General features: G+C 47.0%; 1 protein-coding gene across 1 annotated transcript; it reads right to left on the reverse strand.

The window, feature by feature from the left end:
• Positions 1-354: 354 nt before the first annotated feature.
• On the reverse strand, positions 355-15,703 carry SLC1A5 (solute carrier family 1 member 5). The gene is made up of 8 exons (XM_039325091.1): positions 15,099-15,703; positions 9,226-9,268; positions 7,395-7,487; positions 6,163-6,329; positions 5,203-5,436; positions 4,069-4,263; positions 1,891-2,025; positions 355-1,225 (listed from the first exon to the last, which is right to left on the reverse strand). Exons 1-8 carry the CDS (start codon positions 15,602-15,604, stop codon positions 988-990), a joined length of 1,611 nt encoding a protein of 536 aa, XP_039181025.1. The 5' UTR covers positions 15,605-15,703; the 3' UTR covers positions 355-987.
• Positions 15,704-18,504: the final 2,801 nt, after the last annotated feature.

Here is an 18,504-nt window from a genome sequence, read left to right on the forward strand (position 1 = left end):
TTTCGGAACATATTCTTTTCCCATATTTCTACTGTGAACCCAAATGCAAACAGCCCCCTTTCAGAAATAAATTACGTCGCAAATCAGCCATTCCAATTCTAAAACAGAAGGACAATCATTAACGGAAGTAAAAAAATATGGGCTAAGGGGAAGACAGTTAAACAAAGTTGGCCACGTCAACAGGTAGTGAAAAATTCATCCGTAGGTCCCAGTGTCAGCACATGGAGTGTGAGAGACGGAAATAAGAAATTGCAATTGAAAAAGTCTGGAGGAAAAATCCCATTCCTCTCCAGTTTCTGCGTTTACAAGGGCTGTCGGTCGCCTTGCAAACAAGTTTCAAGTTTTTGGATTTTGAAAAAAAAAAAAAAAAACCCCACGCAGTTAAGATTTAACCTGGTGCGTTTCTTGTCCTTCTGGCTTAACAGGCCAGAGAACGTCAAGTAAAGAATGGAAGGGAAACAAACAAGAAAAAAAAAATGATAAGACTAAAGACTCTTTCTGCTGGCTTGGTCCAAAATATATAAAAATAAATGCAGAGAAAATTGCACACAAAAGAGAAGAAAAAACAAAAGGATGATTGAGTGATCTCGATACGTCAATTCCTACGATGATTATTTCCCCCCCCCCCTTTTTAACTGTAGGTCGCCAAAGAGAACTTCTCGCCTTGCACACTGGACGTTTTCTTAAGCGCCACCAGAACTACGGAGAAAATTTTGGGAAAAATGGAGCGATGATCCTACGGCGTTCGTTGGCATTGAACTTTCCAAAGGTACGAAATGCGTGAAGTTCAAAGAAGAAACAATGGCGGGGGGGGGGGGGGGAGAAAGGCTGTGTTTTAAACAGATTCTTGGTAGACAAAAAAAACCTCCTGGTCATTAAATCTCCCCCTGGATGGGAAATTCTGATCTTGAAAAAAAGGAAAAATTATGTCTTTTAAAGTTCTTTTTTTGGAGAAAAGTTCTAAAGTTCGGCTTTGGAGTAGTTCAGTCACATCACGGATTCTTTTTCGCAAGGTTTGCTATCCTCCAAATGGGTTGGGCCGTTCTGCTTAATCAGCGGGGACCCCTCCTCTACCCACTTGGGCTTGCTGGCCTCCACGGCCAGCGTCTTAACCTCCACCAGGTCATCGTCCTCCGTCCTGCCCATTTTCTTCTCCGAGTACACCTGTAGGAGCCCCGCGCCGAAGGCATCGCCCTCCACGTTCAGGACAGTACACGTCCGGTCTCTGTAGGGGAACAGGAGGAACCGGGCGTCAGAATGCCTGCAAAATAACTCCATGGAGAGAAGCAGGGTGAAAAAAGGGGAGCCCCCCCTACACCCCCTCATTCAGAGCATCTTCACCTGCAAAACCAGGGTCAAAAGACTCCCCTGCCCTGGTTAGGAGAGGACGGAAAGATCTGTCGTGTGGGGTCCTTGCTGCTCTCTGAGCTGAGTGGGTTTTTTTGCAGACGTTTCATGGCCCAGCTAGGTAATGTCATCAGTGCTGTCACTGATGTCATTAGTCTCTCCGGGACGGCCTCCCTCAACTCCACCATGCACCAGACGAGCCTATTGGAGACCCTTCTCCTCTTTGTTACACAAATTCCACACAAACACAACAAGATTCCAACAGGCAGCAGAAGAAGGAAAAGTCTTAAGTCCTCCTTCCAGATTGCATCCAAAGATGGTCCCTTTCCAACCTGTGGACCAACTCCCAGAATTCCTGAGCCAGCCAGAAATTTTTGGGGGCTCAATTGTGATCATACATTAAGTCCTTGGACCAGCTGGCCCACCTGCTTTATGGTTGCCCCAATGAGCTGGTCCACCTACTCTGTGGTTCTAGCAATCTGATTAGGCAATCCTGGTTAGTTCCTGATCATGGGTGGTTCCCATCTCGCCGGCCATACTTACACCAGCCAATCCACCGCCAGGATGAGCGAGATGTTGTTGGTGGGCAAGCTGATAGCCTCCAGGATGATGGCCAGGGTGAGGACCCCTCCTGCGGGAATCCCAGCTGCTCCGACGCTGGAGGCTGTGGCCGTGATGCTGTAGTTGGAATGGAGAATAGAATAGAATAGAATAAAGATGGAATAGAATAGAATAAAGATGGAATAGAATAGAATAAAGATGGAATAGAATAGAATAGAATAGAATAGAATAGAATAGAATAGAATAGAATAGAATAGAATAGAATAGAATAATGGAATGAAGTAGAAGAACAGAACAGAACAGAACGGAATGTGATAATAAATTAAGAATAGAATAGAATAGAATAAGAGAAGAGAACAGAGAATAGAATAGAATAGAGAATAGAATAGAGAATATAATAAAATATAGAACAGAAGAGAATAGAAAGAACAGAATATCTTTACTGTCATTGTGTAACTCACAACAAAATTAAGTGCTGTCCACAGTGCACTACACACAAGTAAAAACCACAAATAAGAGCATACATTATACACACACATCCTTCACATTCTATTCATCATTGCGCAGAGAAATGGTGACTAGAAAAGGGCAGAGAAGAGGGTTTAGAAACCCCCCCCCCGATGAACCCAAGGCCTTGGGGCAGCTCTTGGCTGGCGTTTACCCTCTTTACCCCCTCCTTAACTTCACCTCTTCATTCCCCCCAAACACTTCTCAAAATTGAACACCCCCCAAAATAGAACCTCTGGACCAAAATCTGTTCTTTTTATTCCATTGCAGGGGCTTTCCTGCTCGTTTCCACGACCAAGAAACTTTTTAGCTAAGCTGGGGTGGGGAAAGGTTAGGACTGCTGAGGCATCAAGCCAGAATTGCACTTTGTATATAATCTTGGGTTAGGAAGTTGCGGGATTCCAGCCAAGCGTGCTTGGAGGACTATTTGTGATCGCAGCCAGTTGTGTGTCTTCAGCAAGTTAAGCAAACCTGGCTTAGCACGAGGCACAAAAGAGACCGGGGCAGTTTTTGCAAAAGGCTGGGGCAGCCCTCCTGCACTAGCAGAAAAAGAACCGAGATTTAATTTTAGCTGGGTGCCATTTTTAGACTTTTCCCCACCAAATCTTAGCCTTTGAGGTCCCACCAGGGATCCACCCTGAATTTCTCCAGATCCTGTGATTTCAGTATCTCTCCTTAAAGGCTGCTATTCTAAAAACTAGTTTATATTTTTTTGGGGGGGGGGGAATGCTTCTTTCCATCGCCATGTGTCCCGAAGCAACCTCTAGCTATGAATTTCTCCTTTGTTTCTGGGTGAATCTCATGACTCTAAGGTTTCCACTGACAAAATTACAGCCCATTAAAGCTTTAATGAGACCCAGATTCGTCTCACGGAGAGAAATTGAGCAATTGAGGTTTCCGTGAAAGGACAGCTCCAACCTCCTCCAATTAAATCATTTAAAGAGGTTTTATTATAATGTCTAGGTTGCCCATTTCATTGTCTGGAGCAGGGGTAGTCAACCTTGGCTCTTTTATGACTCGTGGACTTCAACTCCCTGGTCTGGAGTTTTAGTCTCCTCTTGGTAAACTTTCCAAAATATTACAAGGCTGGGAGAGGTCACAAGATATTTTATTTATTGATTGATTGATTTAGAAGATTGATATCGCTGCCTGTTCGCACAGGGCGACTCAAGGCAGGTTACACAGGATATGGACAATTTTAAATGGGAGCAGGGAAACATCAGGGCTTGTAATGTAATGATGGTTTGTTCCTAACCATGATTCACCGAATATAATCCCCACGGATTGGGTTGCAGTTAAGGCATAAGATTCCTGTGATGACTTAAAGCAATGATTCTCAAGCTTTAAGAGATGAGGAATTCTGGGAGCTGAAGTCCACATATCTTAAAGCCACCCAGATCGAGACACACGGTTCTAGACTAAAGCTGAGACCTGATCTTGGACAAAAATGGCCCAGAAAGCAATAATGTCATGCAAAAAAACCCCCCAAACTGTGATTTCATCCTATGTATCTTTAATTAAAGCTAGTGGATGCATTTCTACTTCTGCCGTGTCTTTAACACTCTTTCCTCTGTGGGAATGGAAAAGCATTTTAGGGGTCCCTTCCCAGCTTCACAGAAGGCCAAAATGTGGAGTTGTGGGGTGGACACTTACAGGATCGTGATGACTTGGACGAAGTTGAGTGAGACGTTGTTGAGCTGGGCGATGAAGACGGCCGCCACGCACTGGAAGAGAGCCGCCCCATCCATGTTGACCGTGGCCCCGATGGGGAGGATGAAACGGCTGATGTGCTTGGAGACTCCATTGTTCTCCTCCACGCACTTCATCATCAGGGGCAACGTGGCGGAGCTGTGGGGAGGAAGCCCCAGAGATGGGATCAACCATCAAGTCCTTCAGAGATGTTCCTGCGGTACTTGAAGTCCTGCCACCTTGCCCTGCCTTCAAAGCATCCCTCCCCGTGGTCTGCTCGGTTCTTGACCACCCAACCAACCTCTAGGTCCCCCCCATGTTCTTCCAGGGGAGTGACTTCTGTGGCCTACCTTGAGAGAACAGGACGTTCTCCTCAACAGGAGGTAGCTGCCTGCTAAAATCTGCTCAGAGCAATCCTTCAAGGTTACCCCAAGTAAGGAAAGCACCCTGGCAGATTGGGGCGTCCAAGGGGTGGTCAAAGAAGGCAAGATGGCGGCCGCAATATGGAAGCTACCAACTTTTTTGAGCATCCGCGTGGACACACCCGCCAAAGCGAGCTAAATCTGGGGGTACTCTTAACGTGAACTGTGGGGTCCTTGGTGTTTTCTGAGCCTAGTGAGAGCAACCCCCATCCCTTCTAGCCCTGATGACGTTGCCTAGATGGGTCGTGAAGTGCCTGCAAGCAACCAAGCTCAGAGAGCACCAAGGACCCCACAGTCTTCGTCCTCCTCCCCCTCCTCCCCCCCACCAAATCCCACTCCCTTCTAGCACTGATGTTATCTAGTTGGGTAATGGAACGGCTGCAAGAACACCAAGCTCAGAGAGGGAACCACAGCAACCCCCCACCTCACCACAACCCCCCTTTCCCTTCTAGTACCGATGGGGTTACACCTAATCGGGTCACGAAACGTTTGCAAGAAACCCCCTAGACTCAGAGAGCACCCAGCACTCCACAGTTCATCCCCGAGCTTCAAATATTCTCACCTATGTGTCTTTAACATGGAGCCTGCACCCCAAGCATCCATCTTCCGGTATGGCTCTCCATCCATCCACCCATCCCATCCACTCCTGATCCAGCGACAGATGGTCTCTGCATACCTGGAGGAGGTCCCAAAGGCTGTGGCCAAGGGGGTGAAGATCCCCCACAGGAAGCGGTAGGGGTTCCGGCGGGTGAAGACGAAGTAGATCCCCGGGAGAACCAGCAGCCCGTGGATGGCGTGACCCACCAGACAGCAGCAGATGTATTTGCCCAGGCTGGTGAAGAGCAGGACGACGTCTTCCATCTCCACAATCTTGCCGGCCACCAGAAACATGATACCCACGGGGGCGTACCTGGGGAGCGGAAGAGGCCGTCAGCTCGGCTGGAGACCCAGAGCCAGGTCAGAGTGCTGGGCTGGAGGCCGTCAGCGGAGTCATGTAGCCGACCTCGCAATTCTGCCCAGAGGCGAGAAAGCCATTTCGTTCCATTTTTTAATTAACAAATCACCTCATTTTTGTTCGTTTCGAACGTTTTGTTTTTGTAATTTTTGCTTTTAGGATGTTGAAAGATGCCCGGAGTCGCTTCACCATGAGATGGGGTGGCAGCACAGACAGGGAATAATTGATTTTTAACCCTAATTTATTTTTTAAGGGTAATGGTAATTTTTAATACGTTGTTTTATTTATTGGTTGTATTATATCAAACAATTACTATTAAATAAAGCCGCCCAGAACCCTTCTTTGAGAGAGAGGGGGGCAGTATGGAGTAATAAAAAATAAAAATAAAAGTAAAGTAAAGTAAAGTAAAATAAAAGTAAAATAATAAAGTGAAATGTATAGCAAAAGTGGAGAAATACAGGTAGTTCTCAACTTACGACCACAATGGAGCCCAATGACCACAATGGAGCCCAACATTTAAGTGAAACGTTTGTTAAGCAAATTTTGCCCCATTTTACCACCTTTCCTGCCACGGCTGTTTGAGCAGAAAAAGGTCCCAAATCCCAAATTCAGGACCTTGAAAAGGGCTTTTGGCATCAGTTTTGTGACCCGGAAGAGGGTCTACATGAGCAACATCCATACCACATAATCCAAGAAACCAGGATCATGGTGGCTTCATTGAAGGAGTTGAAGAACTTGATCAGGTTCTCCCCTTCGGGCCCAAGTTTCCGCAAGGCGACTCCGAAGACGATGGCGAAGACCACCAGGCCGAGGATGTTCATGCCCTCCACCTCTTCGCCCCTGGGCACCTGGTGTGGGAGAGAGAAAACCGTCAGCCCACCCCGAAGACCAATTAAATTTAATGGATTTTTAACCCTAATTTAATTTTTTTAAAGGGTACTGGTAATTTTCATACATGGTTTTGTTTACTGGTTATATTCTATTGAATAATTATTTAATAATAATAGTATAATAATAGTAGTAAAGTTGGAAGGGACCTTGGAGGTCATCTAGTCCAACCCCCTGCTCAGGCAGGAAACCCTACACCATTTCGGACAAATGGCTGTCCAGTCTCTTCTTAAAAACTTCCAGTGTTGGAGCATTTACTGCTTCTGGAGGCAAGCTGTTCCACTGATTAATTGTTCTCACTGTCAGGAAGTTTCTCCTTAGTTCTAGGTTGCTTCTCTCCTTGATTAGTTTCCACCCGTTGCTTCTTGTCCTGCCTTCAGGTGCTTTGGAAAATAGCTTAATTCCCTCTTCTTTATGGCAGCCCCTGAGATATTGGAACACTGCTATCATGTCCCCCCTTGTCCTTCTCTTCGTTAAACTAGACATACCCAATTCTAGCAACTGTTCCTTATATGTTTTAGCCTCCAGTCCCCTAATCATCTTTGACCTTCCTTCCACCGTTGTTAAGTGAATCCGGTTATTAAGTGAATCCAGCTTTTCGATTGACTTTGCTTGTCGGAAGGTCGCAAAAACTGATCACGTGACCCTGGGACATTGCGACCATCGTTAAGTATGAGTCAGGTGCCAAAGTCTGAATTTTGATCATGTGACTATCAGGATGCTGCAATGGTTGTCAGCATGAAAAACGGTCACTTTTTTCAGTGCCGTTGGAACTTCAGTCACTGGGCAAAGTCAAGGACTATTGGTATTTGGAAAAACCACTTATAAAGTCTATTGGGACAGACAATCAGGTAAAAGAGATAGAGTCTTCACTGCCCAGAGACCCCCCCAATCCTGAGTGGGATGGATCAATCAAGCAGAAGCCTTCCTCCAGCTGCAGACCTTTATCTCCTCCACCAGGACTAGAAACCTCAAAAAGAATACTTTACTGTACAGAGTTTTTTATTTTATTATTATTTTTTTACCAATATTGTCTCATTCATGGATTTGGTTTCATTCAGAACTGCTGTCCCAATGACGAGATCTGTGCGGTTCTTCGTTTCATAGCCGGTTGAGTACTAGGAAAGAAAATACAACAGATTTTTTTGTTTTTGCTGCGCGTTCTCTGGGAAATAGGATTTAGGGATGGGAGAGACACACCCCGGCAACTATATTATGATTGGGCAGATCTTCCCTGGTGACTTTTGCCGTGCCAACCACATGCCCTCACAAGACCCAAAATGCTCCGGGCAGGAGGCCCACAACACATAATACCTGGATAAAAAGAAGCCATTTCTTTGAGCAAAAGTTGTCTTTGTTGATTCAGGCTTGGAATTTAAACAAACGGACAGATAAAAGCTTTGCCCGTTTGCATTGATCGGTGCCAAGAAAAAAAAAAAAAACAATCTCCTCTGCCACTTTGCATTGGCTTCCGGGATAGAAGGAAGGAAGGAAGAATGAGAGATAAATAATTTATCATTTCTGCTTTTAACAAAAAGCAAAATCAACAGGCAGATTTATCGCTCGAAAAGCCGGATGATTACACCACTAAGGAGGCAGGGGCTTGGAAAATGAGAAGTTAATTTCAGGATAAAAACTATTAAAACTCAGCAAAAAATAGTCCATCCGGGGTCCAGAAACTGGCCTCTTAATTTAACGCAGCTATTAAAAATTAAGCTAAACTGGCTGGCTGACCTGTGTACTAAAAAGGATGAGATGCCAGATTTTTAAATGGTTAGGGAAGAAGGGGAGGGGGGTCTTGAGAAAGCGGTTTTGAGAGGGTGGGGAGGTACAACATATCAGCCACCCACCCACCTACCCACAAACACACAAGTTGTCTGTCAAAGCAGAAACTCTGTGCTTTTTCACCATCTTGAATTCTAGACAGGTCGACTGACACATATATCAGATAGATAGATAGATAGATAGATAGATAGATAGATAGATAGATAGATAGATAGATAGATAGATAGATAGATAGATAGATAGATAGATAGATAGACAGACAGACAGACAGACATAGATGGATAGATAGATAGACAGACAGACAGACAGATAACCTTTATTGTCAGATAGATAGATAGATAGATATAGATAGATAGAAAGAAAGAAAGAAAGAAAGAAAGAAAGAAAGAAAGAAAGAAAGAAAGTCTTCCTCCAAACAGTGGGGCAGGGAAATCCTCATCTCTGGATGCATTTTGAATTTAAACTTAATTTTTAACAATTTTATTTTTGATTGTAACTTTTTTATTGTAATACTGTACTTATGTATAACTGTCCTGGACTGCCTTTATGGCCAAAGGGAGCCTTTTCTCATCCTCCCACTCTTTCTAAAGAACTGGCTTTGGAAAAATTCTAATACACCCAGATAACTCTTTTCTTCAGAAAAGGCCACTGTCAATAAGTCACCCTGGGTCACAGAGGCAGTGTGTGCAGTCATAAGAAGTGGTCACAGCCCCCAGTTTAGTTCCTTCCCCTCCGGAGGGGAGGGGCTCAAATAGCACGAGCTTTTTTTCTCAATCACAGCCCCAGAACATCAAAGCAGCCGCTGCCAAAGGCCTCCAGCCCACACTTGGTCCTTTTCCCTCTTTCACGCAACCCTTTGCTGCCAAGTTCATTTATTATTTTTATTTTATTCATTTACTGATTACGTGTCTCACCTAAGCAACTCTCCGCAGTTTACAACATCGTAATATAAAACCACAGTAACATGTAAATAAAACCCTAGATTAAAATAGGTGGAAAGAAAGAAAGAAAGAAAGAAAGAAAGAAAGAAAGAAAGAAAGAAAGAAAGAAAGAAAGAAAGAAAGAACTCACCGATCGGAATGCAGCGGACACCAAGTTGGAAGGGAAAATGTTTCTGGATAAGAAAAGAAAAGAGAAGTGGGCATTGGCATTCTTGATTATCTGTTTAATTTACATGCTACTCAGTTTGTGATATGGATAATATATACGTTCAACACACACACACACACACACACACACACACACACACTCAATACAAGCAGCCCTTGACTTATGACTGGGGAATTCTGGGAGTTGAAGTCCATTCAGCTTAACGTTGCCGCAGTTGAGAAACACCCTTGTGTAGACATGTTCAGGATTCTCCCCAGTTGGGTGAGAGCCACAAAGAACTCAAATCCAGCCCAAGAAATTCAGGAGGTGACTGCAAACCAGCCCTGATCATGTAATCTGGTTTAACTAATGAAACCTCTGGAAGCTTTCAAAGAGCACCAAGGACCGCTCAATTCAACCCCGGGTTGCAAAGTTTCTCTCCTATTGGGGGTCCAGAAAGTGGGGTGTCCATGCCACCAACTTCTGCTTGAGGCTCAGTCCACTCTCTCTCTCTTTTAGCCATCATAGCTAACAGCTGAGGCTCCTCCATGGTTGGTGTTGTGCAATCTCAGTCTGTACTTTTCCTGCCTCCACACCTGTTGTCCCGTCTACGTCAACCCAGGAGCCAACAGACATGCTGGCCTATCAGTAACAGGAGCACATTTTCACCAAGAATAAATTGCTGGGCTATCTTAATCCTGCAGAGATCAAGTATCACGGAGTTAACTTTTGCTGGCCAAGCTCTAGATTTGGATTGCTGCCAGTCTTATCACACACAACCCACACCCCCATTGCGTCCTCTACTTTCTCCAGCTCTGGATAGGACACCACCGGAAGAGAACCTAAGAACAAATCCTAATCCCCCGAAAGCTGAAAATAACCAGCTGGCTGCCCCCTTTTCAAAAGTAGCTCGAAAGCTGTGCCCTTGGCACCAGAAGCCACCAAAGGCAGTTCTGGAGAACATCTCCTAGACCAGGGCTCTCCAAACCTGGCAACCTTTAAGACTTGTGGACTGCAAAACGTACGGATTTCAGCCCTTGGAATTCCATGGCTGGCTGAGGCATTCTGGGAGATGAAGTCCACAAGTCTTAAAGTTGCCAAGTTTGGAGATCCCTGCTCTAGGAGATGTTCTCCAGAACTTTCTTTGGTGGCTTCCGAGTTGCTGACCAAGCCCACCTGAAGGGGCTCATCCAAACCTCTCAGCCACACAATGCTTGGCAACCTACAAGCCGGCTTCCACAAGGTGGGGGGTTGAATGTGGAGTGCAAAGCCAGCTGGTTCCTCTTGGATCTGGAGGATGTGTTGACCTCCAGCCACTCTCGCCAAAATTCCCAGACAACCTGGTCGTAAAAGGGCTGCTCCTCTGCCTGAATTGCTGGCCATTTATTTTTATATTCTGTTCTTCTGGAACAGCTTGGCTTATCCTTGTCTGCAAGGATTTAAAGCTTATTTATCATTAACTCTGTTAGGGGGGGTTCTTACCACAGGGTGGGTAAGTTGGATGCTGGTAACTTGCAGATCAAGACCAAGAGTAGTTTCAGGCTTGAAAAGGTAACTTATGGTCATTTTTCACCTGGCTATTGCAGGATTCCCTCGGTTAGGCGGTCAAAATTCAGACGCTTGGGGCTGTCTCATATTTATGACGGTTAAAGGGGCCCAAGTCGTGTGATCTGCCTTTTGTGACCTTCTGACAAGCAAAGCCAATGGGGAAACCAGATTAACAACTTTATGACTGTGGCAAGAAAGGTCATAAAATGGGGGGGGGAAAGAACTCATTTAACTGCCTCACTTGGGCTCAGTTGAGGTCCTAAGTACAGGGGTAGGCAACCTTGGCTCTTTTATGACTGGTGGACTTCAACTCCCAGAATTCCTGAGCCAGCCATGCTGAGGGGAAAGGGAGAGATTTCCAAGCTGAGCCAGGTTGGCTCAGGAATTCTGGGAGTTGAAGTCCACCCATCTCCGAGTGGCCAAGGTTGAGAAATACAGGCCCAGGCCAGGGGTAGGCCACCTTGGCTCTTTTATGACTGGTGGACTTCAACTCCCAGAATTCCTGAACCAACCATGCTGAGGGGAAAGGGAGAGGTTTCCAAGCTGAGCCATGTTGGCTCAGGAATTCTGGGAGTTGAAGTCCACCAGTCATAAAAGAGCCAAGTTGGCTCTTTTATGACTGTCCTAAGTCAAAGGCTACCTGTTATTTTGTGGAGCTGCTGCTTTTATGCCCCCCAGGCAAACTAGAAAAACAGTGCAAGTGCTTTGAAGAGAGACAATCCCATTGGGGGGGCAAGGGTCTTTGCAAACTGCCCCCCAATGGAATCCAGCAGGGGGGGGAAGCTGCTTTTGGGGTGAAGCCCAATCCAAAACGTAGCATCTCCCTGAAACAAACCTAAGCTCTTCTCTCAAAAACTGCAAAAAAAAAACAAACAAACAAAAAGATTTTTTTTAACAAGCAATTCAGGCCTGCCTACTTTTTTTCCCTCCCTGAAGTTTTTGTCCCCCCCCCCCCAATAAATACTTATCTGCATTTCCCCCAAAGCTCCCCCAGCTTATTCGATGCACTGAATGCAACTCAATGCTCAAAGGCCTTTTCTGTTTACTGAAAAAATGTCTGCCGATCTGAAACTATTTGCTTTTCGGTCTTGAAATAACCCCATCATAAATGAGACTTTTTTTTAATGCAGGTTTCAGGAACAAGGTCTTGAAGAAGACCCAACTGACTTCCCTACTGGCAAAGAAACTCAACAACAGGGAATGTTGCATCAGCCTCAGAAACAAGACACCTCTTGCAACGCCCCTTTTACACACACACAAAAGTCAGAAACAAGGGGGAAAAAAAATCTGTTGCAGGTGAAGGATCTTCCCTGCCTTTAAAGCCTCTTCTCTTCCTGCAGCAGACGTCAGCCTGATTTACAAATCACATTTTCCATTACGCTAAACTTGGAAACTCTGAGTTTTGTGTAGTAAGTGTAGAATCCCATGGCAGTGAGCTGTCTAAGGGGAAGGAAGCTGTTTGAGTAGGTGGGAGTCTGCATAGTCAACCTTTCCTGGACTTCTTTTTCTTTAAAAATATATATATATATATCTGCAAGGACCAGATTTGAAAGAATAAAAAAAAAAAAAATGGAGAGAAATTCTGAGTGACGGGAAGCTGCTCAGATCAAGCCATGTATATCACTGCCCATGTGCCACAGTATGAGCATTATTATTTAAGATAGTTATTTAAACCGAAGAAAAATAAATAAATTGCAAAAGCCACATGTGCCCAAATACTTTTCGCTTTGAACTGGGCAGGTTATCAAGCAAAGAGCAAAAACTGAACACTCTAAATGATGCTCTAAAAAGGAAGCCCTTTTCCCCAAGGTTTAGCCTCACTGGCATTTTGCAAACTAAGATGTATGGACTTAACCATCTGTCTCACTCCCATTCCTCAGAAGCTCTGGAGAAAATTGCAAAGGGTCCAAGTCCCAGAATTCTCAGCCTGCTAGAGAACAGTATCTGCCTATCCTGAGGGCAGACTTGCTCCAGACAGAGCAACTAGAAGATGATTCAAATGAAAGGTGACTTACAAACTGTAGTTTGCGGGGAAAATGGGATTAAGAGCGATTTTCCAAGATGCCTAAAGGGAAAACTTGAGCCCAGGACATGCAAATGCCAAGCTGCAAGTCTTGGCATCTCTCAAAACAAGCACCAGAATTTAATATTTGCTGGAAGATGTCTAAGTCACTGGGTTTTTTTTTATGCCTCAAGGAATCACCAAGCATCTGTGTTGGCACTGGCTGCTTGGCTACCCCTGTTCACAACACGAGATGAAATCCAGAAAGATGCAGAGTCCAGAATAGCGTTTCTCAAAATTGGTCACTTGAAGATGGGTGGACTTCAAATCCCAGAATTCCCCAGCCAGCAAAGCTGTCTGGGGAATTCTGGAGCTTGAAGTCCACTCGAAATATTGGCTTAAAAATCTCAATTGTACAAAACTGGATTCCTGCAACTGAATCTGCCAGTAACACACAAAATGGTCCTGGAAAAAAGAATAAAATATTATATCATCTGCCTATTTTTATTTTACATTCCTTATTTCTTAACTGCCCATCGCCGTCAGAGACTATATAATCAATAAAAACCAGCCTTAAAATCAACATCCTGCAAGCTTAAAACGCATACAATTATAAAAATAACCAAATTTCAAAAGGTGAAAAATTCCTCCTTTATCAAAACAGGCCGCCCCTATTCCTAGGACACCCATAGGTGCTGAGCCAGGGGAACACAACCCATGTGCTGCTAAGGAACTTTGAAATAAACCAGGACTCAAGTCAGCCAAGAGGGTTTTTTGCAACCGAAATTCTCTTCCGAATTTAATCAGCCGGCTTGGCGGAACACGCCCCAGCGGGGTCTGCAAGCAACTGTTACAACAGGGCTTCCTAAACTGGGAGTGAATTTCTGCAAATTGGGTAAAAAGTGGTTGTTCTTTTTTCTTGGTCAATTGCAACAGAGATGTTCGAAATTGACATAAAAGGGTTTTTTACCATCCTTGAAGCTGGAGGAGGAGGAAACCAAGACAAGTTGGCTTATAGCCACAATTGGTTGGAAGAGACACTCCCCCCCCAGTGCCTGCTCACCTCCCCCCGCCCCCCAAAAGGATCTTTCAAAGCAACAGATAGCTCTTGGAGGGGGCCAGGCCTGACTCGAGGTTACAAGACAAGATCATAAAATGAAGTTCCGGATTTCCCTCTTACATCTACTGGCTCTTCCTCCCACCCCAAATATTTTGTCAGCTTACGGAAAAAGCATGTGGGGTGGGCTGACTGCCCTTCAGAGAACATTCTGTACCGTGACGGGTGTGTGTGTGTGTGGGGGGGGCGCAACAGGCTATGATCCATGACCTTTTAAGGAGAGCCCTGGATGAAGCTCTCCAGGAAAACCAGGAAAGCCGGTCTGTTAATTTTGCATCCTGGAAAATGGCAGCTTTTTTAAACTGCACGCAGGGCTGGAGCTGGTGGGGAGGGGGAAGAAAATGTTAGAGAAGGAGGGGAAGAATCAAGTACCAGCCCTCCAGGGACACCAGCTAGCCAACTGGACAAGGGAACTCAGTGGGCAGAGCTGCCTCTGCCCTTTGTGGTTAGTTGAACCCAGCTCTGTATCTGCCTAACAGAATCTAGTTTGATGATGCAATGCCCAGGGTTGTGTGCATGCGGCCTCTTTCTTCAGAAAAGGGACTGATAAGTAACCACCCAGCCCGGATACGGATACGATAGGGGAAGTCCCCCGGTTCTGACATGCTCATTGCGCCACTCCGAGCTATTTCTAACGTGGCTTTTCAATTCGGTCTTCGCCATATGTTGCCGGACTGGCTGGCTGAGCTCAGCCCCAACTGCAAAGGGACCTCACGTTTTATTTTTACTGGCCAAGACACAAAGGCTCATTCACACATGCAGACACATCCTCATTCGTATACACACACATCCAATTTGGGTGTTAGGTCTCCAAAGGGAGAACTTGTCCACAATCAACCACACCAGCCTACAAGAAGTGAGGATGCCCCTTAGTCTCAGGGAGCAGCCTCCCCACCCCAACACACACCCCCACGTACGTTTCGCTTCTCATCCAATTCACAGAAGTGAAGCTTCTTAGATGAGAAGCGAAACTTTTTTTTAAAAAAAAAGAGAAAGGAAGAAAGTCCGGTTGTCTTTGGGAAAAGTACCCCTGAAGATGATGCCCACCTGATCTAAAACCCTTTGGCTTGCACGGGTGAAGAAACCCCAGGTTCCTTCCCTTTCCTTGCGCGGGAAGAAGCCTTTTACGCCGAGGTTTAGCCTCGCTGGCATTTCGCTCCGAGATTCCCCCGGGCGCCGCGCTCTCACCTGACCAGGTCGAGGAAGGAGTCGACCACATCCTTGGACTGGGGCACGCCGGCCGAGTCGCCGTAGTTAGTGAGGCCGGTGGTGCCGGCGCCGGGCCGGATGGCGAAGGCCAGGGCCACGCCGATGGAGGAGGCCAGCAGCGTGGTCAGCAGGAAGAAGAGCAGCGCCCAGCCGCCCAGCCGGCCCAGGGCGGCGGGGTCGAGGCTGGCCGCGCCGGCCACCAGGCTGCAGACCACCAGCGGCAGGATGATCATCTTCAGCAGGCGCAGCAGCAGCTCCCCCGGGAAGGCGAAGAGCTGCATCTGCGCGGGGCCCAGCCCGCCCGGCCGCCGCACCGCCAGCCCCAGCGCCACGCCGGCCACCACGCCGGCCACGGTCAGCAGCACCAGCAGGTTGGCCCGCAGGCAGCCCCGCACGCGGGAGCAGCGGGCGCCTCGCCCGGGCATCACCGCCGCCTGCGCCGCCGGCCCGATGTCCCCGTTGGACGCGCTCTTGGTGGCCGTCATTGCCGCTGGAGGGTGGCGCAGGGTCTCCGTGGGGTTCCGAGGCTCCGGCTGGGCGAACGTAGCTTTCCCGCCTCCCGCCCCACTACAGCTCAACCACGCGGCGCCCCGGGCTCGCTTTTATAGCCTTGGGGGCTGTCCTGTCTCGAGCCGGGGGAGGGGGCGGAGGGAGAGGGGGTCTCGGATTGGCTGCGGCGCGCGTCAACTTTGGGGGGGGGAAGGAATGCACCACCTGGTTGAAAGAAACGGGACGGGGAGGGGCCTGGTTGGGAGGGGGCGGTGGGCGGCGCCGGGCGGGGAGCGGTTGCGTCAGCCTTCGGGAGAGGCCGCTCGGGCTGCTGCTCCGGCGGGGCTCGCGACCGTGGGGAGCGGCACCTGGGCCCGCCAGGTGTGGTCAGGAACAGTTCCCATCGGCCCCAGCCGAAGGGCACTTCGCCCTTACCAGGAATGGGCGTCGGGCTGGAGAACACCTGGAAGGCACCAACCTCTGGTTTCCCAGGTGTGGACTACAACGTCCTTCATCCCTTGCCAAGGGCACCAACCTCTAGTCTCCCAGGTGTGAACTACAACATCCCTCATCCCCTGCCAGGGCACCCATATCTGGAGGGCACCAACTTCTAGTCTCCCTGAAGGTGTGGACTGCAACATCCCTCATCCCCTGCCAGGACACCAATATCTGGAGGGCGCCAACTTCTAGTCTCCCTGAAGGTGTGGACTACAACATTCCTCATCCCCTGCCAGGGCATCAGCATTTGGAGGGCACCAACTGGGGGCTCCAGTCCTTCAGAAGGTGTGGACTGCAACATCCCTCATCCCCTGCCAGGGCACCAATATCTAGAGGGCACCAACCTCTAGTTTCCCAGAAGGTGTGACTACAACATCCCTCATCCCCCTCCAGACTTCCCCATTCCCTCCTTTCTTCCTGACTCCACTGAAAGGAGCCAGCTCAGTGAAGGGCATTCTGGCCAGAAGTTATGTTTCAGGCACACCCCAGTTATGGTCTGCAGAAGTCCAACAGGTAGAGTCCCTCGTTATTGGTGGACTTCTGCCTTATTTTCCCCAATGCTTGTAGCAATGGGATTGCAGAGACCTTTAGCCTGGCACCGTCTGCCCGTCTTAAGAGTGGTCAAGGCTGAGAAACTGGTTTAGATTTTAGGGGTTGTCACCTCCAGATTCCCAGGTTCCACAGCGATAGACCCAAAGCATCTAAAATCTCATAAATCTGGGAGATCTGTTGCAATAAATGGCTATTAAGCTGTTAGAATGCCAAGGGAATTAGAGATTTAAAACCAAAAATTATTGGATTAGTATTATCCAGCTATCCTTAACCAGGCATTAACTGCAGACTGTATTCTAATAGAAATTTAGTATATTAGAAAAAAAAACCACTTTTACACACTGCGGGTGATAAAGATTGCATTATGTGAACACCTTCAGAAAAATCGAAAGATCTACATTTAGAGTCGGATTGTTTACAGAGCCCAAAAGGCAGGTCAGCCACAGACTGTCTGCAACCTACATATAGTACAATAAAAGAACACAATAAAAGTTAGACCAATCGTGGCCCAGCTCGTAGATTGCTATTAAACCGTGTAACCGTTTAACATAAATCCGCCCTTAAAAGTTCTCTGGATCATCTGTCTATTATTCAGACATTACAATAACTCTCTTTGTCCCGGGGGAAAAAAAATAAACCCAGTGAGGAAATATTTAAATACAAACAAATACAACTTATCACAACGGAGCCCAACATTTCTGCTGCTAAGCAAGACAGCTGTTAAGTGAATTTTGCCCCATTTTACTACCTGCCTTTTCACCGTTGTTAAGTGAATCATAAGTTGTTAGGTGAGTAACAGGGTTGTTAAGTGAATCTGGCTTCCCCATTGAATTTGTTCGTCAGAAGGTCACAAAAGGGGATCACGTGACCTTGGGGAGGCTGCAACGGCCGTAAGTCAGAAAAATGGCCATGTCACTTTTTTCAGTGCTGTTGTAAACTTTGAACGGTCACTAAATGAACTGGTGTACGCTGAGGACTAGCTCTACTCCGAAAAGTCTGCTGGATTTTCTAACCGTTTTTCTTACCTCTTTGTTCTCGGGACACCAAACAAAATAAGGAAGCCACAATGGGTCATTTTCTCGTCTGCTTACAAGTATTTTGCCTATATTAAAACCATCTGCTAGCTTACGTAAGGGACTCCTTTATGTAATCGGTAATTTTAGACCCCCGGATTCTTGGGTGTCCCCGTGAGGTTTGCATAAGTGGACGGAAAAATACTGCCTGACTGCTACGGGCTCCTTTTCCATGGCCGTCCTTTCAGTTGATGCCCTCAAAAAATGCCCCATCTGCCTTTGCTGAAAACAAAGGGAGGGGTTGAGCTTTAATTCTGATCCTTCAGGACCATGATTGACACGGCAATATGCCTGCTGACCAGCAACGACGGGTGTTATTCTCCATCACAACATCCCCAGGGTCACTTAGTAAAAATTCAGGGGCTTGGAACCAGCATGTATTTACAACGGCGGCAAGGTCCCCGGATCACCTGATTGCCATTTGCAAGCTTCCTGCCCTTTGCTGTCCTCCGACACGCAAAACCAAGGGGGGAAGTTGGATTCGCTTAATGACCGTGGGATTCGCTTAAAGACTGCTTAGCGAAAAAAGGTGGTAAAATCAGGCTGCGACTCATTTAGCAACTGCCTTGCTTAGCGATCGAAATTCTGGTCCCCCCTTGTGGCCGTTAAGTCGAGGGTTGATTTAAAAGATGTTCCTGGGATCCTGCCCAGCTGGCAGATTCCATACTCAGCCCTTTGCCAGGCTGACCTCTGTGTTCCTCTGGGGGGGGGTCACGGAGGCTCTGAACTTTGTGACTCGTCCCGGGAAAGATGAGTTGGCAACTGTGTGCCTC

Source organism: Crotalus tigris, unplaced genomic scaffold, assembly GCF_016545835.1.
Source record: "Crotalus tigris isolate CLP2741 ecotype Arizona unplaced genomic scaffold, ASM1654583v1 scf7180000024316.1084291, whole genome shotgun sequence".
NCBI classification, from domain to species: domain Eukaryota; kingdom Metazoa; phylum Chordata; class Lepidosauria; order Squamata; family Viperidae; genus Crotalus; species Crotalus tigris.

Coding starts and splice junctions, on each gene's coding strand:
- SLC1A5 (XM_039325091.1), bottom strand. CDS start 15,604: ATGACGGCCACCAAGAGCGCGTCCAACGGGGACATCGGGCCGGCGGCG. Junction 9,269..15,098: donor TCCTTCCTCGACCTGGTCAG/GTGAGAGCGCGG, acceptor TTTCTTATCCAG/AAACATTTTCCCTTCCAACT. Junction 4,264..5,202: donor GCCTTTGGGACCTCCTCCAG/GTATGCAGAGAC, acceptor TCCTCCCCACAG/CTCCGCCACGTTGCCCCTGA.